The 25,968-nt window shown below is 37.4% G+C and overlaps 2 protein-coding genes across 3 annotated transcripts in view; one reads left to right on the forward strand and one right to left on the reverse strand.

Moving 5' to 3' along the window:
- CEP43 (centrosomal protein 43) lies at positions 1 to 24,567 on the reverse strand. 2 transcript variants are annotated; one of them, XM_086877941.1, is made up of 12 exons: positions 24,100 to 24,567; positions 15,545 to 15,598; positions 13,627 to 13,681; positions 12,913 to 13,001; positions 10,804 to 10,938; positions 9,159 to 9,242; positions 7,487 to 7,704; positions 4,995 to 5,104; positions 4,339 to 4,407; positions 3,564 to 3,603; positions 2,791 to 2,884; positions 1 to 2,320 (listed from the first exon to the last, which is right to left on the reverse strand). In XM_086877941.1, the coding sequence occupies exons 1-12, from the start codon at positions 24,187 to 24,189 to the stop codon at positions 2,246 to 2,248; spliced, it is 1,113 nt and encodes a 370-aa protein (XP_086734067.1). In that variant the 5' UTR covers positions 24,190 to 24,567; the 3' UTR covers positions 1 to 2,245. The 2 variants fall into 2 exon arrangements, with proteins under 2 accessions (XP_086734067.1, XP_086734068.1); XM_086877942.1 differs by lacking the exon at positions 12,913 to 13,001 and having other exon boundaries at positions 13,667 to 13,681; positions 24,100 to 24,241.
- RNASET2 (ribonuclease T2) overlaps positions 24,210 to 25,968 on the forward strand; it is a 27,973-nt gene continuing 26,214 nt past the window's right edge. Inside the window, exon 1 of the mRNA XM_086877949.1 lies at positions 24,210 to 24,715. The gene's annotated coding sequence lies outside the window, so the exon portion shown is untranslated. The remainder of the gene's footprint in view (positions 24,716 to 25,968) is intronic.

Consider the following 25,968-nt stretch of genomic DNA (forward strand, 5'->3'; position numbering starts at 1 on the left):
TTTAGCCAGCACAATAGCTTTATTTGACAATTTGAATTACACACAATTCAGTAAAAGCTCACAGGAGGAACAGCACGGAGACTTACCACTTTTTGGTATTTCCTTCAATTAGAGCCAAAGCCCAAGGTCTCCAGTTAACTCCCAAAGTAAGAGAACAATACTTGGTTGTTAACACAAGTCATGTTAACATATAAAATATCTAATTAGTTAATGAAAAGGCCACATCTTCAACTGCAATTAGAAAATTTTTAATAAACTTTTGGTTTCTTTTGGTATGATAAATTGCCACATATCCTATAGCTAACAGGTAATGGAACATCATGTTTTCCCAAGGCATGTAAGAAAGCAAACAACACTACCTCTGCATTATTCCACACACCTTAAAAATGAATGCCAGAAACGACTGTTCATGTGGAATTTTATTTCCTTCAGACATGCTGATGCTCTTAGGGGAAAAAAAAAAAAGAAAAAAAAAGAAAAAAAAAAAGGAAAAAAAAGAAAGGGGAAAAAAAAGTCCAATCCAAACTTTTCCATACACAGTATCTTGAGGCACAGGTTCCCCTACCCTTAAACGAATTTTATACACAGGCTGTATCATATGTTACAACATTGTTCCTATTTGAAGTTATGGCACATTGACTTTTTGGGGTGAAAAATATTCTCCTCTGTGTTCAGCTGCTACAATATGGCACCAAGTTAAAAGTTAACACCATGACTACTCTGATACTTTTTTGCTGGCTATTTTTGGGGTGCACATAAATAAAAGGCACACTTTTGCTGTCTCCTCTCAAATCGTTTATGTAATGTACAAGCCTAACTTCCCAGCACTGCTCCAGGCCTGCTGGCCCAGTGCAAAAAAATATTTAAGTCAGCTTCCAGTGCTAGTAGCAGCTTTATATGCTTAACCAATGGCTTTAGTTTAGCATGCTACTTCCACTGTGGTGATTACTGATGACAGGTCAACAGTGTTCCTGAAAAAGAAAATTACAAATCCTAAAAAAAGAAAAAAGTTAAAATAAAATTATTTATATTCACTTACATGTCTATTTTCCAGATGTGTTCACAATGTTCAGAAAGTGCACATTTTGAAGTCCTTTCAGTACAAATGTCCATGACCTACACATTATAGCAGCGCCACTTGCAACAGTATCAGTGAAGAAGTGTCAACCTTGCCACCACTGATCCTGTTCTGCAAGAGCATCATGAAATTACAATAATTTGCTCTTAGCTAGAACTTAGTGTCCATAATGTCCTCAGTATGATATTTTAAATATTTGCATTAAACTTTGTACAGCAGTCAGAATCTGAAAAGCAGAAGTTTAGTAGTTTCACTTTTTGGCGCTCATTTTTACTTTAAATATTTTCAAGAATGAAAGTGATCTCACAGCACATGAAGAACCCTCAAAAATAAAAGCTCCACTAAGCATTACACACTGTTAAAAACTTAGCCTATAAGATTTAGTTACTGATTTGTGAATCCTTACAAAATTACTTTTCGTGATTTAACAACAGATAACATTGATGAAATTATCATATATAAAAACAGCTTGGGTCTTAACATCAATGGTCTGACAAACGTATGTTAACAAGAATATTCTGAGTTAAGACTAGTGCTAAACTTAGCTCCTAAATATAGCTAAATTCAGGTTTAAGGGTTTAGATACTCTCAATTTAATATGCCTTTAAAAAAGGTAAAGTCCAACTTTCAGAAGAGTCTGTAAAAGAGCAGTTTCAAGTAAGTCTGGAGTAACTAGGTACTGTGGCTAGAGTTACCATAAATATGTACTACACGCTGACTTGACAAGATTGCGTTAAAAGAAGTGTGAGCTGAACCACCACCTTTGAAGGTTCTTGCTTTGGTTATCTTTAAAAAAATCTGACTGCTAAAATAACAGTGCAAGTTCACTATAAAGCCACATGCCTCCTTCTCGATGTTCTCTTACCAACTGGTTTTCATTATGTCCACTGCCAGCAATGGACATTCTGCTTGGAAAATCCACCTCCTGCTGTGAAAGGTCTGGCTGAACCAAAAGAAGGAAGTAATTCTGATACCAGACTCAAAAGGGAACACACTATTTCATTTAGTTCTTGTTAAGAATATTTAAAAACCTTCTTCACCTACAGTCTTTTTGAAACACAAGGCACAAATAGGGAGTGGACATTCCAGCAAAAGGTGATTGTCTGAAATTAATAGTCCACCGCAGTCTTCTAGTCCAGCACAATGAAAGATTTCTGCTGTCCAATTCTATGCCACATCTTCTAGATAATCTGCAACGTCACTTAACTGAGAAATGGTAAGGTCTTGTGTGATGCTTTCGAGCTAGAAAATAAATGAAATTTATGAAATTTTATGAAACTCAGAAATCACAAAAACAGTGTTACATCATTTATTCCTTCATAAACCTTTCATATACTTTTTGACCTCAAGCTGTTTCAGTGAGATTACACAGTCCTTTAGGAGGTACTCAGATCTTGAGATACTGGGGTAAATCTTTGTATGTTGGGTACTGAACCAGCTTCAAATACACATTTTACACAACTAGAAAGGCACAGTTTGAGTTGTGCTACTCAACAACTGTTGCAGGGTTTTTGTTTTGTTGGGATTTTGTTAATCAATATAGCATCTAACTTAGCAAGGATACTAGGTATAAAAACCAGAATGTAACAAATAATAGAACCTTAACACACAACCTAAGAGCTAAGGATAACCGCATGTTACTTCACAGAAGGCTGGAAAGCCAAGACAAGATCAGAAGAATACAAAGAACAATAATTTAAAAATAATCATACTTTATCACTGGCATTTGACTCTTCTGTTCCCACAGAAATTTCATCTATTTCTTCACCAATACTGATGTCACTTTTTTCTGAGCGATGACTCGTACTAAAGAGAAAGAAAACCACAAGGACAGAAATAAGACTTCCTTATCAAACATCCAGGTATGACATTTACTTTATACCTGACATTTGATTGTAATTTCACTTCCTAGCTAGTTAGATGAGAAGTTACACAAAACTCCATAAGAACTAAAGGCTTTTCTACCTAAATGAAGCCATAATAAATACTGTGAATACTTAGGCCTTGATCATGCAATTAACAACACTGATACCTCCATATCATAAGCATAAGGTCATTAAATATTTATGACTACTACTCATGATGCTTTATTTTCCAATTGAATACCTCAGCATTCAGCATGATTATTGACTAATTGCATTAATTGCTAAAACATTATTAAGTGCATGGTTCAGGAAAAAAAACAAACCTCAAATCCCTTCCACAAAAAGCTCAGCATAGTATCATGCTGAAGTTAGCAGTATGTTTTTGAGGAACTCATCTCTATACAAAAAGAGATATGGTTTGGTTGTTTGTTTTAACTTGTAATCAAATCTATTAAAATAGCAAACTGAAGTTTAAAGGAGTTCAGAAGTACCGACAGATCCCAGTGATAGTGACTGTCTGCCATATTATGAAATAATTCAAATATGCTAGTGGATATGTTTATACTACATAAGCAGTTATAAGCACTTTTACACCTATTGAGGTGTGATCCTTCTCTTACCTGTTGAAGTCATCAGCATATTCATCATCATCTCCATTTCCTAAATAAGATTTAAAAGCTATTAATCAAACAAGTTTTCTCTTCAGGAAACACAAAAACCCCCAATCTATTCTTGCACCAAAACACATGGTTTGATGACCAGGCAAAGTGGGAGTAGATTAAATTATTTACACTGATTAGAAAGATGAGTTGTGTTTATCATTATTTAATGTCAGTATTATTAACATAAAGTGTTCCAAAACTGAACATACATTTTCAGGAAGGTAGCTGCATTGCTGAATACAAACTTTAAATACTCGACAGCTCTGTTTTGATAGAATTCTTTCATTACACCTTCATATTGCAACAAAAGAAAGGCAACTTTCAAAGGTGTGGAGGACAACTAAAAATGTCACTGAAAAGCAGTAATACTTACCAGGTTATCTTTTACCAAAAACCATAAACCTTCTCTTTTCATAGAAACCTCAACAAAATTCATCACTTGGTATTAGTAAATGCTTGCACAGAATGAATCAAATTTTTGCTCCATGTGTAAAGTATTAACCCACAAGACACCAGTTTTCACTTTTCTGGATTTCTTTAGATCACATCTTGCTTTTAACTACGTCAAGCTTCATATTCTGTGTTAAATAGAATAATGTAAGTAAAAGCGGAAGATTTTTAGTTCAATATGTGTATTTGAGTTTCTCAGATTCCTTTAAGAAGCTGGGGCAGAATTTATCAGTTATGGCCAACCAAAAATGCCAGAGCTTCCTCATGTTTAGCAGTTACTTGCCTAATTCCAGGGATCCCAGCTTTGCATTTACCAACCGCAGGTCTTTTAAAACAGAGTTTCTATCCAAATCTGTAAACAAAAGCACTTATATCAGAAATTGGACTTGTCACTCATCAGTAAGATCCCACTTACACAAACAAACCAACCATTTATAACAACTGTTCTTTTATATCAACCTTATGTACTTTTATAGTATACTACACCAATATCATATTTTATTTTCACAGTTGAATTCTGATAACATTTAAAACCTTGAGTAGTAAACACAAATAATCTCCCACTACTCAGGGATTTACAACATAAAAGCAAATACCTCTAAAGAACCAGTACAAATAATTTAAGATAATACAAAGAAATAAGCCAATGTCAGTTTAAAACTGAGCAGTAGAATAATATACTCCTTTATACACACTGCTTCAGATGTACACAAAAACAGGGATGTGGTAAGTATTTCATTCACCAAAGCATAAAATGCCCCAGTGGCAGCACAATATATCCAAACCAGCATGCCATCACTTGCTAAGAAAGCGCAACTGTAAAACACATTACAACCAGCCACATACTCTATCATTCTTCCATCTGAATGTGTAGCTCATTCATTGCATTACAGAAATAACTTCTACAATCATCAGACACAAAAATATATGAAAACTTACTGTCAGACTCCTTTAGCAAAGGTGCACCAGTCAGGGAACTTAAACCACTTTTTAGAGCTGGTGCATCAGAAAGGGATGCTAGACCTCCTGTTTTATTAGTCTCTGTTTTCCTGTAAAAAAAACAAACAAGTACTCCACAGAGCTGTAAAATATGCATCATTACCTTCTTTTCTGTTATTAAATTGTCAAAAAAACTAGAACAGCAATACTACAGCAAAAAAGAGCAAGGAAAAAGGACTATTCATTCTGCAACCCTAAAAGCAGTAGGCAGCTCACTAGCAAAAGTGTCAACCACAACACTGACAAGAAAGCCACTTTCTCACCCATGCAAAGACTTCCACCTGCCTTCTCTCACAGACAGAGCACCTTCATCAGCATCACTATTTATGTCTAAGGACCTTTCATCATCCCCATACGTAAATGCAGCCAAAAGAGAAGAGATTCAGATATAAATCAGTACTTCAGTTTGTTTTACATCTTAGAGAGATTACGTCTGATGAAACTATTAATTCTAAGAGTGGTCAGTTCATAGAATAAAAACCTCTTGGTTACACAAGACAGACCTCACATGTTAAAGTTCATTTGGCTACTACCTAGTTCAAATCCTACTTGCAAGTAAAGGATGAAGAAACACAAATTAAAAGAGACCAAGATTTTCACATTTATTATTTCCAGAACTGTTTGCTATTTTGATTCCATTCTTATTCATAATGGCCATCATTTGAATCATTCATTATATCTAGCTCTAAGTACCACAAAGGGGATTATACCTGAAGAATATGGGGAGTTTTTTGCCCTCTGGAAGAGTTGCCAGGAAGGTAAAAATGGGAAATTCAGCACACACAGCTCAACTACAAATAGCTTCTTGCTCATTTGTCAGCAACACATTCAAGCAAACCTAATATGGGATGTTACAAGAATAGCTGCATCACAACAACATTATGTGCTACAAAATATTACTTGTGGACTGTGACTCTACTACAGACACACATAATCTGGAAGCAATTTCTTCTGCAGGGAGTTTCTCTACTAGTAAAAAAGTCCTTACTTTACTAAATAAGTAGTCTGTTTCTTGGATTGTCTTTTAAAAAAAATCTAGTTCATCCAGTTTCAAGGAAAATTTATCTTGCTGTCATATGAAAATGCTCAAAAAATAAGGAATTAATAAATATTATTATGCAAAAGTTTTCACAGACTTTTCTAATTTACCCAATTCAACATTTAGACTATCTGCTACAATGGTTTCTTGGGTCAAGGGCTAGTTGAATGAGCTCTCAAGTAAGGAGGAGTAAATGAACTCAGAATCAGTTTTAATCCTGACATTAACAATTACAAAAGGAGAAAAGAAATACTATAGTAGGGTTAGTTGCAATATACAATATTTTCCAGAGTACAGTCAGTGCTCTTTGAGGAAGAAAAAGTCTACTCCAATAAGAAACATCCAACAAAAGCTGTATTATAAAAAATCTTTCACAAAGAGTCCATTCATTTACTAGTGAGAGACCTGGTTTACCTGTCATCATTACTTCGTGCTCTACCAGAAGATTCCTACTCCTAGACTAAGCATCTACTCTAACAGTAATACAAAAAAGCTTATGCTGCTTTGCCCACTATCAGCATAGCTGGGTGGAAAAGCCAACTGCCAAACCCATTTACAAATGATTCTGCAAGCTCTTCTTAATGTCTGCTAAGCTGGAGCAATTCTCTGATTACTTGAGCACAGCAAAAGAACATCATGAAATAATCCTGAAGCATTGCTCAATACAGTGGTATCTAAGCTAAGCTTCAAGATAATTCAACATGATAACACAAAGATAGATTTTTCAGTTTTATAACAAAGCTGCTGTATAGCTCAGTCACTAGTTATTGTTTCAAATGCCATTTTTCAGTCATCAGGCTCCACAGATAAACAATAAAAATGTGCTTCAGATCCATCTGCAAAATTGGCACATACAGAAGTAACAACACTTCACTGAAAACACAAAAGGTGTTGCAATGTTAAGAGAAAATCCTCAGCTGTAAGAGAACTTTCTTTGTTATTACAGTCTATGAAGTCAGTTTAGAATGTTTTTTGTATTCCTAACAAAGCCATACCAATATTCAATGCACTGTCCCTGTCACTGTCTACTTCCTTTAGTACCACTGCAGCTCTTTTTCAAGAGGAAACACTGATGTCTGTGCCTCATACATGTTCATTCCACCAAAAAAACAGGCTGGGGACATTAGATACCCTAACTGATGCAGTTATGAAGTATATAGATTTTTCCACTCATAGTACATCCAAGAGATCTCAGAGGACACTGCATAGAATAGAATAGAATAACGGAATAGAACAAAATCAGAGACGTGAATATTTTGGAAACAAAATGTTACAGATCTGAACACTTACAAAAGCAAATAATAATAGCTCTCAACTTAAAGCTCTCAAAGGTCTGCAAGCATATAGAGGACTAAAGAAAGTATGTATTAAGAAAAACATCCACGTTACCTACCAGCTGTAAGTTCTTTCTGGTTTGGGTACAGGGTCATCAAAGAAAGAATCTTCCTCTACATCATCTTCATCCACAACTGGATCACTTTTTTCTTTGGTATTCAAGTCTTTGTTTTCTAGTTGAGGATCTAGTTTTGTTTCATTAGGCAGAAAATGAATACTTCTTTTGCTTGCATCCCCTGATGAGACACTTGTATCACTCTGAGTGTTCTCAGTAGCCTTAAAAGATAAAGACTGGAGTAAGTATTCATGTCACGCAATACTCTAAGTGTATATAAAAATGCACAACACATAACATACACCTAGCATCACTTTTTAAAGCATTACCTCAAATCCCTAAAAAGTACTAGTAAGTTCATTAGTATCATCAAGAATCACACCAGAATAAAAGTTGTTTTATCACTTTAGAAAGTGTTCTTTATTGTTGCTGCCATTAAAATATTTTGTTCCATCCTGTGCATTGCTATGCTATCTACATCACTTCTATTATAAAAGCAAACCATTTTAAAGTATCTTAGTTATCAAATAAAGAAATCTAGACAGACTGATTCTTAAGTGTTTTTCATGTTATTTATATCTCTACAAACAAAGGTTCGTAGTTATAGCTAGTCTTCAAAATAAATCAATTTAAACCCATGAAAATTACTCTAAGTTCCATATTAAGTGGTAATCTCTGCAATACAGTATTAGGTTTTAAAATAATAAGCATAAGAAAACTGGAGTTACTGACACATTCTCTCAAATACTAATCAAAAATGAGAAAAGCAAGACTTTAAAAGTACATAACTTTCAGTCTTCTCATGCTTATGGCTCAGACCTACAGTCTAGAATGTAAGGACAATTCCATGTGCAACCTTTAACATTAAGTCATACAGCTCAAGCTGTAACTTAGCATGGCTTTGTGGACCAAAGAACAATATTCTAATTTACCTAGATAATCAAGGTACTGGGAAAGAAAAATGTTTTTATCCTATTACCTAGCAAGTAATACTGCTATTTTCACTTTCCCCTAGACTTACTAAAATTAAGCTAATAAAAGATTTATTACAGTAGCTTCCTTTCTACAAATTAACAGCAGCAGAGTTTTGAAACAAGACAAAAAGTATTATTTAATTCAGATAGCCAATATGTATGTAGGTTGTACTATCTGAAGTGGTTTTTTATCAGTCATTAACTTCCACTCAGAAGGCCGAAGCCAGATTTTCAAACTAAAGGCCATGCAAGTGAAAATTACCTTGGTAGGTCATTTTCATACCAAGGCTATTTTATCTCAGTCACAGAATCACATTCAATTGCTGGCAGTAGCTCAGTTTTTCTAGGGCAGGAAAAAGTACTTAAACCTACAAGTGGTAGTAATAAAAATTTTGATTTCCTATTTTAGATGAATAGAATTGGTTTTGAAAATGAAGAGCTTAACGTTAGCCTGGCTACAATAAAACGGAAGCTACAGCTACTTTTCTGTTCTGGGCCCTGTACTATGTCATGCCAGGAAAGTATAAGCACAACAGTTCATCTTTGATTGGAACCATATAAGGAAGTTTTGCTGAGTGGAATACGTATTTTCAAGTTGCAGATCATTTAAGTGAATACTGTCATATCTACAGTTTCATAGGAGATCTCTCTTTTACTCATCTCACATATGTTATGAAGCTTTTCATTATATATCATCTTACCTTATTTGGTATAGAGTGTGCACTTGACCGTCCCTCAGATGATTTTGATGTGGGGCACTGGCTGTCACTTAGAACTGGAGGCACCTAATAATCAAATAAGCACTTACTGAAACTCATATTTCATTTTGTAATAACTAGTACTGGGGAGGTCACATCTCAACTACTGCATTCAGTTTTGGGCCCCTCACACTAGAAAAGATATTGAGGTGCTGGAGCACGTCCAGAGAAGGGCAATGAGACTTATGAAGGATGTAGAAAACATGTCTCAAGAGGAATGTTTGAGGCAGCTGGTCTAGACAAGAGGAGGTTCAGGGAGGGGGTGTGGTGAAGTGGGGACAGTCTCTCCTACCGTGCCTGCAGTGAGAGGTCTAGAGGAAATGGCCTTAAGATGAGATAGGGGGATTGAGATTACATACTAGAAAAAAAATGTTTCACTGTTACGTTGGTCAGACATTGGAACAGGTTTCCCAGAGGGGTGGTGGAGTCACCATCCTTGGAGGTACTCAAGAGGCATCTGCATCTGGTGCTGGTTGGTGGGGGTGAGGGGTTAGAGTGATGGTGCTATGCTGATGCTTGAACTGGATGATCTTAAAGGTCTCTTTGAATCTCAATGATTCTCTGATCCTATGATAATTGCATCCATGAAGAAACAAGACTACCCTCCTCACTTGGACGGTATGCAAACCTTGGCACCGGGAAGACAACTGAGATTTGCACTAGAGAAAACTGGGAAGTTATAGTCACACACAGTGTGGAAATCACAGAGTGAGGAGAACCAGGAGGGCCTCTCCCTTCTAAATTGCACTACAGGATTTGACTCCAATACACTGCCAGTATGTGTCCCTCAGCAAGTCAGTTAAACACCCTCCAATACAGTGGACTGCTCAGTGGAGTCCCCATAACAGGACAGGGACAGAATGGCCATGCACAAGGATCTTCACTTTCCAGGGGCACTCCCAGACAGATCAAATACAAGGAAATACAATGGCTCAAGGAAACCCCCCTTTCATCTGACAGAAAATTGCTATGTTAAGTCTATTACAACTAATCCTCAAATTTAGCTTTATTTGGGACACTTAATGCATGCTGGGTGTAGAGAACTTTCTTCTAAGTCACAGTCAAATGCTATTGGATTTAACTCAGTCAACATATTAATTATCTATTCCATTCAAATACTACTGTCATTGCCTTCAAGTAATTCAGTCCTTTGATATATTTAATTTTAAGTACATAAGTTTTCAGAAGAGCTTTAAAGCTTTTGACAAAACTCATTTGAGGCTTTTCAGGTCATATTAAAACTATAAGTACGCCAGGGAAAACAGGTACAGATAGAAGTGATATCAAAACTACACCAGAAGTTAGAAAACAAGTGGCACAGTGTTTTGTGTCAGTTATCTAGAATCATTCTGTGCTACTATGTTGAAGTAGAATATTAATAAAGACCTCTAGGGTGGTATTAAAAGTAATTGTCATAAAGTTTATTTTTTATCTCTCAAATAAGTTGAAGGCATAATATAATAAAGACCTGAAACAGTCTAATAGTACAACAATAGCCAAGTGTTCAAAATTTCAGTTTATTTTTCATCACTGAATAAAAATGAATAAAGAATTATAAAGAAAGAAATTTCAAGTTAGTATTACTTACTTCTCTACCGCCAGAAATCTTTTTCTGCTGACACTTCCTAACAACCTCCAGCAACAGGGGACCACCCACAGTACCTTCTGCTTCTGTAATTCCCAAATCTCGAGCTAAGTTCTCTCGACCATCAAGGCCATTTAGCTGGGGGCGACAACAGAGAAAAAAAGATTCACAACATTGAAATAATTGCCAGAAAATGAAAGATAAATTTTGTAATATAAGAAAGTCTTATTTAACACAGCTCCACCTGGACTAAAGAGTGATTACTTACAATGTCTTGTTACTTGTGGACTGAAGTAATAAAACCATAGAATCATTCAGGTTGGAAAAGACCCTTAAGATCAAGTCCACCACTACACCATGTCCCTAAGTGCCAAATTGTCCTGGTTTAGGGCAAATTTGGGAGAAACCCTCTGAAAATCAACACCTCTTTTAAATACCATCTATTGCATAATTTACCTCTGATCTGTACCTGAATTTGTCACAGATCATGCAAAGTTATTTTAAATATGCAAGAAGCCCACATTAGCATGCTTTGGGATTTAAGAATTGATATGGCCAAATTACTTTATCCTATCACATTTAACAGTGGATCCAAGGACACCCAGACAGTGGTCCCAGCAAATTCATGGATGATGGAGAGTTGCCATTGCTGTGCATACTGAACTATGCTTGCAAAGGTCTACACTTCCTTTCAGTCTCTGTTTCACATTAAAAAAAATCTATGGGTTTGGACAGGAAAGGTGATGAAAGCAATTCAGTATCATCCAAAAAAACCCACAAAAAAATCCCAACAACACTTTTTCAAACTCAGCTTCACACTATAGGAGAAGCAGAACGCTACAGCAAACCCAGGTTGGCTAGCACAACCCCTGATAGCAACGCTACAAATGGCACCAGTTCATCTTGATCTCTTACAAACATTTAGTTACACTTCCTATCAGAACACAGGTCAAGCAAATACTGAAGTAAGCCACCACTAGTCCAGCACACAGGATAGAGACAATAAAAGAAACTGCTCAGAGGCCAGTAGAGACAAAATCAAATCTCTCAGCACCATACACAGCAGTCTTGGCCAGCTCATTTAACTTTGACCAAATTTCCTTTATGCTCTGCAATAGGTGTAATGGACACATTTACTGGAAAACAGAAGGGCTGTTTCAGAGAGCATAGGAAGCCTTTACAATGCAAAGGAAGCACTGCTCCCAAGAGTGAGTGGCAACACAACATAAAGTGTGTCTGTTTTCATTTGTTTCTATTTGGTAGCGTGAACAGATCTTTGTACAGATGTGTTCCAGTAATAAATTAGCAACTCATTTGGTTAAGGATATTTGGCAAAGAACAAAGTTGCATAGGATTTTCTTTGCATAAGCCCCTAAAAAGAAACAGGAGGTTCTGAGAAACAGAAGTCAACTAATTGACTGATTTGAAAAAATTGGATTTTTCATATATTAACTATTTAAACTGACTTCAAGAAAAAAAAGTACTTGAGATATAATGAGAAATTCTGCAGTGAAATGAAACTCCCTCAAACCCAAAATTATTATTAAAACTTTTATATCACAAAAAGAGACAAAGGCACAAAGATGATGAAAACCCTCTAATTTAGTACCTAAAGCCTTAAAGCAATCAGTTGAGACACATAATCACTGTAGATCCCTCCCAAATGAACTATTTTATTAAATCACTTCTTGTGATATCTCCACAAAGTCCTTTTTGTCACTGAAATTTCTCTCAGAGTAGATGACTGACATTATTTTAATTTTCATGTAACAATGCTAACTTAATATTATGACAGAGTAAAGTTAGTGGCAAAAAATGTTGTAAGGTTATGCAGGATTCATATACTATTATATGATTCCACAAAAATTATCAGCTTGTTAATTCAGAATTAAATTACTATTTGATTTTGATAAAGAGAAATACTCATATTAGCCCGCTATCCTGAAAAATGTATTTTCATGACACTAAGTACCTATTACAGACAAAACATAAAAAAAATATTTTTAGTAAAAACAAGTAAGTGGTTTAAACAAATCAGCCATAGATTCTGCATTCATTGCCATGCACTTCAAGCATTGAGCACTGCATACAAACTAAACCAGTATATCTTACGGTGCTTGATTCAGGCTGAAAAACAGCTAAAGTAAAATCAAGATTGAAAAACCGTAGAAATTCTGCAACAAGACCTGCTACCAAGCGACCTAGAAAGAAAATGAGAAGAGTTAAAATAGATCAGACAGAAACAAATATTATTTCAAAGATTTAACATTAACACCAGCACACATGGCTTCAGTATGGACATCGTTTAGACATCCAGCAAACTGCCACCTCATAGCAAGTTTGTACACCAACACCCTAATTTTGAACGTGGCCGTCATATCAAAATCATTAAAGGCAGTAATACTGCAAAAGCATTACAGCCTGTGTACTAAATTCATGTGCAGCATTTTTTATAACTATTCAGCTGTTTCAAAAACATCATTTTGACATCTGTTGTCTATGGTGCATTCACTCCAGTACCTATGCCCTTAGTTTTCACTGGCTACTCCTTCTATTGGTCTAGAATGTCTCAGCACAACTGTCAGACATCGTGAAATATTAACTTCAATGCCTTAATCACCTTTATTAAAAACAGAACTTCAGCAATATTAACTTTAAAAATTATAGATTTCATTATACTCTGAATGAGTAGTAATTAGGACATCTGAAAGGAACAAAAGCATATTTAATGTAATAGAGACTGCACCGTTAATAAGATTCAAAGATTTAATCCTTTGTGACCTATTTTAATTATCTTGAGAAGTATATACTAAACAAAGTACTTACCATCCTTTGTACCTAAAAAACTTTTCAAGCTTTCATTTACCAGAGGTGCTTTGTTCTGTCAAAAAGGAAAAACCAAACGACAATTAATGTCATCTACATACCAGCAAGAAATTGAAAACCACAGCAAGCTAGTGTGCAATACTCTGCTGCACAATGATGCCCTGCCCATGCAATTCACTTCTTAAAAATCTACCTTTGTATGAATTCTACAACTACAGGTAAAAGCTATGTAGCAATAAATTTATTAAGGCAAATTAAATTTGTCTCGGAGCTAAAGCAATTTCACCACAATTCTTAATAGCATACTGATTTTTATTTATCTAATGACTGAAGAGGTAAACTAAGCAGCTAACTTCCCAAGTTTCTCCTCTAATAAAGTGCAAAGTTTAAGGTAATTCAGTCCAACCTTTTAAAAAATGGAAATTTATGAATCTTCCAGACGAAGTGTGGACCATGCTAGCTGTTAGAACACAAATCAATACTAATCTTCTATTGGTTAAAAAATATCAAAAATATTATAAAAAAGGTTTTTTCTCCCTTGTTAGATTTGCCCTCTTCAATTTTTAAACAGAAATAAATCAATGTGCTATGTCTGGGGTTGTCAAAATCTTTCTGTGATTTTTCAAAAGCAATTCTAAATGCCATTCCTAAGAGGGAACAGATATCCTGGGTAAGAAAAGGATCAGTTATACACATTTATCACTGCAGTTGCAAATGTTAACACACAAGAAAGTGCTACCTGAAAAAAGGAACTCTTGCTTAATATTTAAGAATTCAGAGTAGTGGTAAGTATTAATATGCCACCAGTATCAACAGTGTAAATTTAAAATATCATGATACATGTAACCTTTTTGAGAAATGGTGAGCTGAAATGTACTGTAGGAAATCTGTCTTCACATTACTTGAACTATTGCTATAACTCTCCAGGTCGTGTGAAAGGCTGCTCTCTGGGTGCTCTATAATATCCTCAAGCTTCCCATAAAGAGATGGCACTGTTCTTTTGTATCAGTCTTCCATTACATCATCTTCAGCTATCTTATGTTAAAGTTCTGGAATACGGAATCTCAGATCATAGAATAACTACTTCCCATCCTTACTAACATCCCAATATTGTCTGCTTCAGTTAAGCATTTTTCCAGAAAGAGCACAACCATCTAACCAGTAGAGGAATAGAAGTTTTCCATTCCTCTCCTTTTGAAGCTGAGAGGCTGGACATACATCAGTCTCTACTCCCCAGTTCTAGAAAATGGAAAGACAGAGGAAACGAAGCAAAGCTAGCAGAAGAGGTCACAAAACTGGTATCTCTATACCACAGCAGCACTGTTATGCAATCATGAATCAGTATCTCATTCCCCTTATATTAATATAATGCCAAAGTATCAGTACATAGTCCATCTCTTTATTAAGAATTCATCCCTAAGTGTTAAAGCAAATTATCCTGAAGCAAGCCTCCAACAATCCTTATGGGAAATACCATAAGCATTAGCATACTTGGCATCTTACTGGACTAAACTGCCTTTGAAATATACTTGTCGAAACACCCCAGTATAAAATTTTCAATTTCAAAAGACATTATTCCATTTTGATAAGATCTTGATCAGTCAAGTAGATATCTTTTTTAAAAGATGTATTTGTTGGAGAAAATACTTAGCTATTCTGGTCAACTGGACAGAAGCCATATAAATCCAGCAGAGACAGACTCTTAAAATTACAATTTCAAAAGACTATTTAACAATTCCCATATTTTAACATCAGGAAACACCCCGATAGTCTTGTTTTGTGTTCTTTATGAATCTTATGCAGAAATACATCTTTTTATCTTGTTACATTTCACAAACAGAAAGTACTAAAGCTATGATATTTAATTCTACACAAAGGATGTTTTTCCTTTTTGATTTATTTTTTAAGGTTCTCTTACCTCTACTTTCTCTTGTTCTTCTAATGCCAAAAACACAGCTGCACGTAACTCTGCCTGCCAAATAAAAAACAAAACAAACAGCATTTCTAAAAGCACCTTTTTCCTAAGCAAATAGGATGCAAAGAGCTAGCAAGCAGCTTTACAGCTATTTGCTTCTCCTCAAGCAACTTGGCAGGGACTGTAATCTACATCAGTGCAATTAAAACACTTAAGATTTACAGGCAATGTTACTTGAGGCAGAGAAATAATAGTTTCCAGTCTGAGAACAAGACAGGGGGCAACATAATTTGATACAAGACTTCCTAAATTATTTCTTTGTACATAAAAAGATTCCAAAGTACCTAAATTATCTCCTATTAGTTTCTTCTGAGAGAAACATCCATCTCTTTCAGGCAGCTCCAAAACACCTACTCTTCATTTACAATTAACTCAGGAAATATGAACAAATAGGCCATAATAACCCATTAAAAACTAAATGTTACAATATACAAATTGCTATGATTTCTTGTCAGAATACACTCAAACCCCCAGAATTTCTCAAGGAAAAGAATATGATATCAGTGTCATTCAAATACTCCTGGTAGTAATGGTTTACTTACCGATTCTAAATATATTATTATAAAGAATCAGAATTATTCTAAGGACTACTTTGAATATTGAAGTTTAAGCCCTACCTACTTTTTAAAAAATTTTGTAAGCATTACAGTTTTTCTGCTTTCAGTGAACATGTCAAATGGATAACATACATTTGATGAATTAGTTTGCCACTTTAATCAGCTCTTAATCTGACATTTTGAAGTCAGTAGATAACACTGCAGTAATAAACTAGAAAAGAGAGCATATTTAAGTTTTCTCAACAGCAAAAAAAGAGCAGAATTTAAAAGAAAAATGTATTTCCATAACTAAGAATAAGACTCATATGAAGAACGTCTGGACTTTCTCATATATATTACCAGAGGTAACTATTTAGAGGTAACTAAACATGAAGTACCTGGTCCCTCCCACTACAAAAATAAAAACAAAAGCAAATGCCCACCCATAAAAACAAACCAACAAAGCAAAAAACTCCCCAACCAACAAAAAAACCTAAACATCAAGACCAAACCAACCAAACAAAAAACTCAAATAACCCAAACCCATACCCAACCTTTCATGGGAAAAACAAGCACTTCTTTTTTAAGGAAGCTCCTCTTTGGACACATCATTGAAGAACAAAAAATATGCAAAAAAATTAAAAGGATTTCTCACCAAAAGAAGAGTGAAATGCTTACAACATTATAATTACATGCAAACATATAATTATAATATTTAAACATATAATTACAATTATATGCAATGATCATACCAACATTGCAATCAGTTTTTCAGTTGCTGGGATACAGCATTCAATCAGAAAATCCTCTTATGAGCAATTAATTTATTTATTATTCTTACCTTTATCTCATGTATTGGGGTACAGCTGTCAATCGGTGAGATCTTTTACACACCCCATTAACTTAAATATTATTTTTACAAAATCAGTTTTCATTTAACTTTGCAACTAACAACTAATAACTTGTTTATTTAGTTTTACCTCACTATGATAAACCTGAAGCAGTTGCAAGGCTTTCTTTGTCACTTAGGCCACAGAAACCAAACATATTTACGTAAGAGGATAATAAAAATAACAAAGCATTCCTGACTGGCTGTTACAACTTTTCAAAATAAAACACACCAGTCAATGAATGTGGGTAGGGGTAAATCCCCCTTAATGGTCTGGATCCTGGGACTGGACAATAAAGTTGTCTGAAAGCAGTTGCCAGTACATCAGCTGATCCAGAGTCTGACCTGCTTTGAGATTCTGGAACAATAGCAAACTGTCACTTTTTTTTTCATTAAATGGGATTGTTTGCATGCTCCCCTCCTCTAGGTCCAATCCAATGGCTTTTAATTATTAACAGAGGTGCTTTTCTTCCTCTTCTTGTTTATTTAATGACACATGGTTAATTTCTCTCAGATGTTGCCATTCCCCGTGAATAGTTGGTTCACCTTTATTTACTTTAGTGCCCAATTAATAAATTTAAGGTCAGGAGCTGACCACCAGAAGACAATGCCACTGGTATTTACACCTCCCTTTAGCTTACCTGCGTCATCTAGGTCTAGATCATCTAGACCACCCTAAAGCCCTTCCACATACAGACACCCCTGCAATCGACTCTCCAATCCTGTGAGCATCACAATGTTTGAAGTTACACATTCCTGTACTATCCCCACAAAAAAAGTTTACACTACTACAACACACTGACCTTCATCCTTTGACATGGGTATTGCTCAGATCATACACAATATTCTCAAAATATCACCTCAATAAATCTGGACAAGGAACCATACACTAGAATTTGTGTGAGGTCAAAGCAGTAATTCTCATCTTCATGGAGAAGAAAGTAAAAAGCAACAATAACAAAGCTGAGGCCAAAGGAATAATCACCCCACTACAAGATGAATCATACTACACCAGTAGGATGGACAATGTCATATAGGCTTTTCAAGACCTGAGGCCAGTCACAGAGAATTTGAACACCAGAGATAGAGATCACCATCATCGGGTAAGGCCACAGAAATTTACTCTCACCAGCAGATACGAAGGTTTAGATAACTACACAGATGAATACACCTACAGTGCTCTTCTCACACTTCTTTTGTTTTTATTGGGTATGAACGGATTGCATTTCTCTTTGCCCTAGTACCCTTTGGCACCAGCCCAATATGTGTCTCATACATAGTTACAATCTGCTCTTGTCATTTTCCACATTTCCGTATTCCATACTGCCTTATTCTGCTTGCACTATTCAACACAATCCAAATACATTGTGAAGAATTTTATTCACTGTCTCATAGTAAAGCAGAACAAAGCTTGATACTCTAATTCCCCACTCATATTCTAAGTCTTCAATAAAACACGGTTATATCAACAGATGTTGATGAGTAAGTGTCTATCACTTGTACTTCCATCAAGCCTACAGACTTCTTGCTCATACTGTGAAAGATTCACATTCTCTTAGATCTCTAAGTAGTTGTATCAGGCAAGAGCTCATGCCAATGAAACAGTAATTTTGTTTTACTGAACTTGGCTAAAACAAGTAAGGCAATCATTATATATGACAAATACTGTCTGTGTTACAGAAATGTATGGGTCAGTGTTTTGAAATAAAATTAAATATCTCCTTTTCCTCCCAGGCATTTACAGCTCATCAGACAACACTGGTTTTTACTGATTATTGTACTAGAAATCAAAAATCTAAGTCCATGAAAAAACGCATGTTTTCTGTATTGAACTACGGTATCCCTCTTTAGAACCTGGGCAAGTTTACCCTATTCCACACAGAGACCCTTTTGTATATACCCAAAATACTGTCCATGAAAACAGCTCCCTCAATCTGCAGTTCCCTGGAAAAGAGGATAACATTTCTTACTCTCTCAAGAGCTCCCCCAAACACACTTTTGGGTGGCATCTCAAAAAATGCCTATCTAATTTGGAAATATGCTTTTAATAGGAAGACAACAAGTACCTACATTAACAGGTTATTGGTCTGATTTAGCAGCGTGTTTTTAAAGCCATCCACAGCACCCTACATAGCAGATACTGGATGAAAAGTGAAAGGATAAGACAGACACCTTCAGGACACTCTGGACTGAAGGATGACCTGTAACCAGTATCTACCTCTCACTTGCAAACTCCAAAATGTATAATATTTAGCATATCCAAAGAATTTCTGGGCAGTTTTTTGGTAGTATTTGTCTTTGATTGTGCTAGAATGGATTTGTCCAGGACTTAAACAAGACATCTGATTTTCCCAAGACAAAACTTGAGACAGTGTTTTCCAACAGGAAAATATTTGTAAACTTCAAACACATTTCTACCCCTCAAAGCACCAAAGCAGGCACATCAGTGGCCAAGATGATTTCTTAGAATAAGTACAAACTCTGGATATGGCTTGCTTCTTGCATTCTGTCTCCTTTGTACAGCTACACAATCTACCTGCAATCCCAATATCCCAACACCGTCCAAAGAGATCTCATCAAAATAACTTTTTCCTATCAAATTTTATTCATACTTTTTACTCCTGGGGCAATATTTCATATGAATGAGCAATGGTTTTCCAACACTGATCTCCAAATACTGTGGAATACAAAGTAAAAAAGTGGGAACTTCAGCTTCATAAACAGCTTTGTACCTATAGCACAGCTGAGTATGACATTGTCTGCTAGTTAACAGAGCCCTGTTGTTGCTTAGTACATCTCTCAGTATTTCTACAAACCTTTTGAGTTCTGCAGCTTCTACAGAGGAAGTCCTGGGCTTCTTTTTCCAAGACCCATTAGCAGAAACCATAATATAAATTTCAGCCTGCCAAACACATATGCTACCACTCTTCTCAACCCACTTCAGCAGCTGAACACACAGTTTTTTGAAGCCATACAGGCAACATTGTGTATTCCTTAAGAAACAAGGGGGAGGCAAGTTCAGCAAGCGCCAATATGGGAGACACTTCAGAGATCTGCAATGGGCCAGCTGAAGGTGCAAAATCTCCTGCAAGCTAGCACTCACAAGATGTGCACCAGATGATAGCGTGGTTAAATGTGTGTGTTTAGGACTGTGGATTAAAGCAATGCATAAGATTTCACAGGGTAATGCTCAAAGAGCTTCCAGCTAAAGCACAGGAATATGTAGATACCATGTGCTCCAGCATTGTGGAACAGCCCCGTGCATGCCCAAGAATAAACACTCTCTTGCACCTATAAAATTTAGTGGCACATGGGCACCTTTCTGCACAACTCTCAGCATCTGTATTTCCTAACTCCTAAAGTACTGTCATACACCTTGGTAGATACAGAGCAGATGCATTGCTCTGGAAAGAGATGTGGCAGAACATTGAGCTGTTTAACTGCTGGTGATCAACCCAGGCTAAACTTCTGTGTGCACTGGAATAAAAAACTTCTACAAGTCTATATGCATCACAAATCCAAGGCTGTTGCTATAACCAGCAACATCTCTACCAACTTTACTCAGTAGTAGTCTCCCTGTCATCTTCATCTGCAAAACCTGTAAAGGTTCTCATCCTTCAGCATGTGGTGGGTATGCTCTCCCCACTGCCTGCTAAACTTTGGAATCTTGGCTAAGTGACATAAAGGAGTGATTGTGCACACATAATCCTTTAGATATAAACAAAGTCCTGGACTAAGAGTGGAACCAGTCATACTTAGATTCCTCTCAGAAAATATGATGAGGACCATATTGACATTTAAATGTTGAATTTCAGTTAGAATATTAGAAAGAATTAAAAATTGTTATATTTTACTTGACTTATAAAACTAAAAAGAAACAGATGCTATATATAAAAAAAAAAATTCTCCTTGAATCCAAGAGTTAAGTTGATTTTCTGCTATGAACCGCTTCAAAACAAACAAAGCATCACAAAATGCAGAAAACAGTAGGTTATGGGGCAGTGCACAGCATGCTCATCATAACAGTTAATAATTCTAAGACATTTAAAAGCACTGTTCATTATCGTACATGGATCAAAGATGAAAAAGCAAACAGGACAATTTTAACTGACTTGTGCACTTGCTCATATTAAAAAATAGTACTTTTATCCTCTCCAACATCACACCCCTTGTCTATACCTCAGCTGTCCAGGTTTTGAAGCAAATTAGTAAGAAATTAGCAGTACCACCTGGTCAAAAGCTTTACAAGGCATATGACATTAGTGATGCTAATCCCACCATGTAACTGTAACAACAGCAAGTTCCAGAGAAGATGCAAAATTCAGGTAATATAAACTTAAATTATTCCAAAGCAAGAGATTAATATATAAACCAAAACAAAATAACAAAGAAACACACAACAAGCATAATGGCTCCTCTTCCTCAGATGACGACAGCTTCCCTAAGAGAAAGGTCACATTCTCTTCAAGACAGAACACCCCTATTTGTACACTATCACACAGAAACAGTGATAATTTTCACTGAAATACAAATATCTACATTTATACTGTGTGTTTACAGAATTAATTAGAAACTGTTTTATTCATCAGACTAATTCCAACGATTAACAAACTATATATAGTAAACATCTGTTCCATATAGATATATTTAAGTGTGTATATATACACACACACATTGCAGATTAGAGAATACAGGAAATTCTCAACTACAGGCAGCAAATACATTTATACAAATTCCAGTTTTCACAATATTAATTTATTAATTACTCCAATGCTTAAACTTTAAGACAAATACAAAATTCATGAACAAATTTTTAAAATATCATATAAGTAACCTTTTTTCAGTTAAATAATTTATATCAACACAAATGTGTCCAAGAAATTAATCTCAAAATAAGAATAAACTAACAAATTGCAAGCCATTATAAAATCATGTTTTAGTAGAGAACTAAGTTATAATAATAAATTTCTTTCTAAAAATTACTCATTGTTACAAAACGTGTGACATTGATACATTCCATCCACTGAAATAATTCCCCTTGAATTCTAATCCTTCCAGTGCTTCATACCAATGCAGCTATACATTGACCACATACTTTTCTCCTTAATGTAGCTACTTCAATAAATCACAAATACTTTATTGTAGCTTTCTAGCCTCTAGCCTCATCCATCTTGAAAAATGGTTCCTTCTCATTCTAAAGTAGGAAATAAGCATCAGTTTTGATAACATGTAAATGCTCAGTTCTACCACACAATAAAAAAAATATTGACACATAATAGATAAACACTACTGAACAAAATTAAGTTTAATTAATTTTAATAGAAGGATGACTGTAACATTTTTAATGGATGGTATAATCTAATTTAAATTAAAAGATGACAGCTTGTTCAAGCTTAATTCTTCCAGCAACAGGCTTTTTGTCAGGTAATAGAACAAAGTCTGTAAGTCATTAACACTGCCAATCAGCACTCATCAAACTCACATGCCAATTAAGGTTTACAGCTAAGAAAAAATACACCTTGAGTTCCTCCAGTCAAGAGCCTTAGCCATAAGCATACCAGTTATTAAACAGTAACACCTTGTGTTAAAGGAAGACAGTATCTGGCAAGGAGGCTGCATTTTGTATTTTCTAAGTCATTTGCTAATTTGCCATAATGGTACATTACACAGTATTGGAAACCACACACTTTAAGCATTATAGAATAGTGAACTACAATAAACTTATTCACATAAAACTCAATGGGTGAGCAACCATAGTATGAAAATTTATATACTACACAAAGGTGGGAATTAAGAGACTACAGTTCATGATCTCAATGTGACTCAAATGCCTTGCCACGCTCTTTTTAATTACAATTTTACTATCACCATACTTGCATTATTTAACAGTATGTGAGTGGTTAACAGGTGTCCCAAAAGGCCTGTCTGACATCTATTAGAAAAGCCTCACTATTCAGAACACAGTTACTTGAGCTAGAATCTTCATTCACTTACAGAACTTAAATAAGGATGTTCCATCTGAAAGGGATGAACAATATGGTTTTGAATATTATTTTGCTGAAAAGTATGACTACTTCAAAATACAGTAAGCTTGAAAGTACATACACAAAGATGCTCTCATTTCCATAAACCACTTCAGTTGTTGAACTGTTCTGGAAATATCAGCAACGACCATCCACCTCTGGAGACTTAAAACAGCACTGTGGATAAACTCCACCATCCCTGATGTGAAAGGTTCACTTCATTTCTCCTCCAGCCTTGAAGGAAACCCATTTATTTTGAGGCTTCCATGCCTGTGTTACTCTCTATAATACAAAAATAATTATTGCTGGAAGCTTTTAATTTGAACAAGAATCCACGGAACCAATTTTCCTACCCTTTCTGACACAAGCTCAGGCTGCACCACAGGCTCAGTAGTAGTGTGCATGCTATTATCTTCCCCTATGTTTTCTTTAAGTAGCGTTATTTGTTCCCTGCAAGCAGGAAGCATCCCCTGAGAGTTTCCAGACTCAGAAAGCCTTCAAGGCACAACTGAAGCAACCCACACTCAAGAAGAACAAGTGCTTATAATAGCGACCCACAACAACCCCCGCTTGAAATTTTGAGCAAGGGCTTTCCATATGGAAGCAGGGATTAATTCCACCCACCCCGTCCCGCATCACGCTGCTGCCCACTGCTTCCAGCCAGTTTGGCGGCAGCAAGGGAGCTCTTGTGGCCACACGACACCGAGAGCGAAGGCGCACAGCCGGGGCCGGGCTCTCCGCGCTCCCCTGGTTCTGTCCGCCCGGGGGATCCCGAATTCCCGCGGCCGCGGGGCAGCGCCGGGCGATGGTCAGGCCCCGGGCCCTCGCACCAGCTCCACCACGAGCGGCCGGGGAACACCACGGGGAAAGCAGGCGCCACCGCCAGGCCGCGACGCCGAGGGAGCGCTCCAGCCGGGAACACCGGCGGCAAGCGGGAGGGAGAGGGGACGAAGCCCGGGAAGCCTCGGTCCTCCCACACTCCGCAGGGCCGCGAAGCGCCGCCACCGCCAGCCAACGCTCCCCGCTGGCGGGAGGCTCTCCTTCGCCCACCTTAATCTTATTGAGCACCCCGCTGCTCTCCAGCGTCTGCACCAGCAGGTCCCGCAGCTCCGTGTCCTCCTCCGTCGCCGCAGCCGCCATCTTGCTTCTCCCTGACAACCGCCCAAACCGCGCTAGCGGCGGGACCGGCCCGGCAGATTCGCCGCCGCCGGAGGCACCAGCCTAGGGCGGACCCGAGGGAACGGAGCGGACCGGGCCGGTGACCACCCTCAGCACCGGCCCGAGACGGGACGCAGAAAGACCGCGGCCACCCGGGGCTTTTGCCGCCCGCTGAGCCTGGAAACTGCGGCGGCGAACGGGCAGCGCGGGCGGCGGGCGGGAAGTTCAAAGCGGAGGCGGCGGTAACGGCTGAACTGCGCGCCCGCAAGCGGCCCCTCAGACCGCCCCGGCTCCCTCCCTTTCTCCCGCCACGCTCCAACCCAAGCAACCGTACGAGCAGCGGCTGAGCTCATTTGGTTTGTTCAGCCTGGAGAAGAGGAGACTGAGGGGAGACCTCATTGCACAACTTCCTCGTGAGGGGAAGCAGAGGGGCACGCAGCGATCTCTCTGTGGTGATCAGTGACAGAACCCAAAGGAATGGCATGAAGCTGAGTCGCGGGAGGTTTAGGTTAGTTATTAGGAAAATGTTTTCATCCAGGGAGTGGTTGGAGCAGGCGGCCCAGGGCTCCCCGGGGAAGTGGTCAGAGGACAGAGCCGGTGAAAGTTGAAGAAGCGCTCGGAGAACGCCAGCTCCCTCAGCTGCAGCTGCTCTGAGGTCGGCCTGAAGGGGTGAACAGCCCCCATCGCAGGGCCCGCTCTCTCCAGCAGCTTCTGAGGGCAAGGTCTCACCCGCCTGCTCTGCTGCCCACCTGGCAGTGCTGAACAGCACCAAAAGCGGCTTCTGCAGCCCTCGTTTTGTCACAAGCATATTCGCTGTTGCTCCTTAAAACAGAAAGTATAAAGCTTTGTAAATTGTAATGCTTTCTCTGCAGCACTACTTGCGCCATTTTTTTCCCACGCTGAATTGCTTACGATTTTTCTCGAAGAGAAGTCCAATATATGGTAAATAACTTCGTAAGTTAGGAATGATCCAAGGGAGCACGCATAGCTCCCGAGCGAAGCGGGGCGCTGCGGGAGGCTGGTTCTAAAACACGTGCACCGACTCTTCAGGGATGCTCTATAGACTTGGCCAAGCCTGTGAGGACAGGTGTCCATCACTCCACTTCTGCTGGAGCTCTAAGCCCATTCCCACAGCTGCCTAAAGAATATAGTGTTGCATTTTGAAACCCTCAAGTTCGGAAACATTAGCAGCCTTCCACTTCGGTACAAAATAGTGTTAAAGTAAACCCACAACACTGTACTTAGGCACTTGGGACAACAATTCTTTCCGCTTAATTTTCAAAACCATGTCAGAAACAAACAGTAAATGGACAAACACAATGCCTGGTACTATAGTTATTATATAGTTACTTGTTCACTAGATCTCTAAACTTAATGGAAAGACAAAACCCACTTGACAAAATAATTGATAAAGCAAAGACAGAGCAGAGGAAGACAAATCAGTAGACTTAGAAGATAGCTTATAATTTGTAAGATTCATTTAGCATTTCATAAACAGTGCCAGCTTTCAAATACATGTAGAATATTTTTAATCCATTATACAGATAACGTTTTTTGAGCTCTGCAAAACATCAGACTATTATATAGCTAAATATCTGTCAGCTTGAGGGCAGCAAAGCACAGTCCAGGGTCCTATTGCAATGCACCGCCTCAAACTGCCTCACGTTTGAAGGAAATGTTTCCATTTTGAATGTATGTAATTCCCAAGTCAACTCTGTGGAAATCATAGAAACACATAGTTACAGGCTATTTACACAATTT

Source organism: Cyanistes caeruleus, chromosome 2 (assembly GCF_971803275.1).
Source record: "Cyanistes caeruleus chromosome 2, bCyaCae1.hap1.1, whole genome shotgun sequence".
In the NCBI taxonomy this organism is placed as follows: Eukaryota; Metazoa; Chordata; class Aves; order Passeriformes; family Paridae; genus Cyanistes; species Cyanistes caeruleus.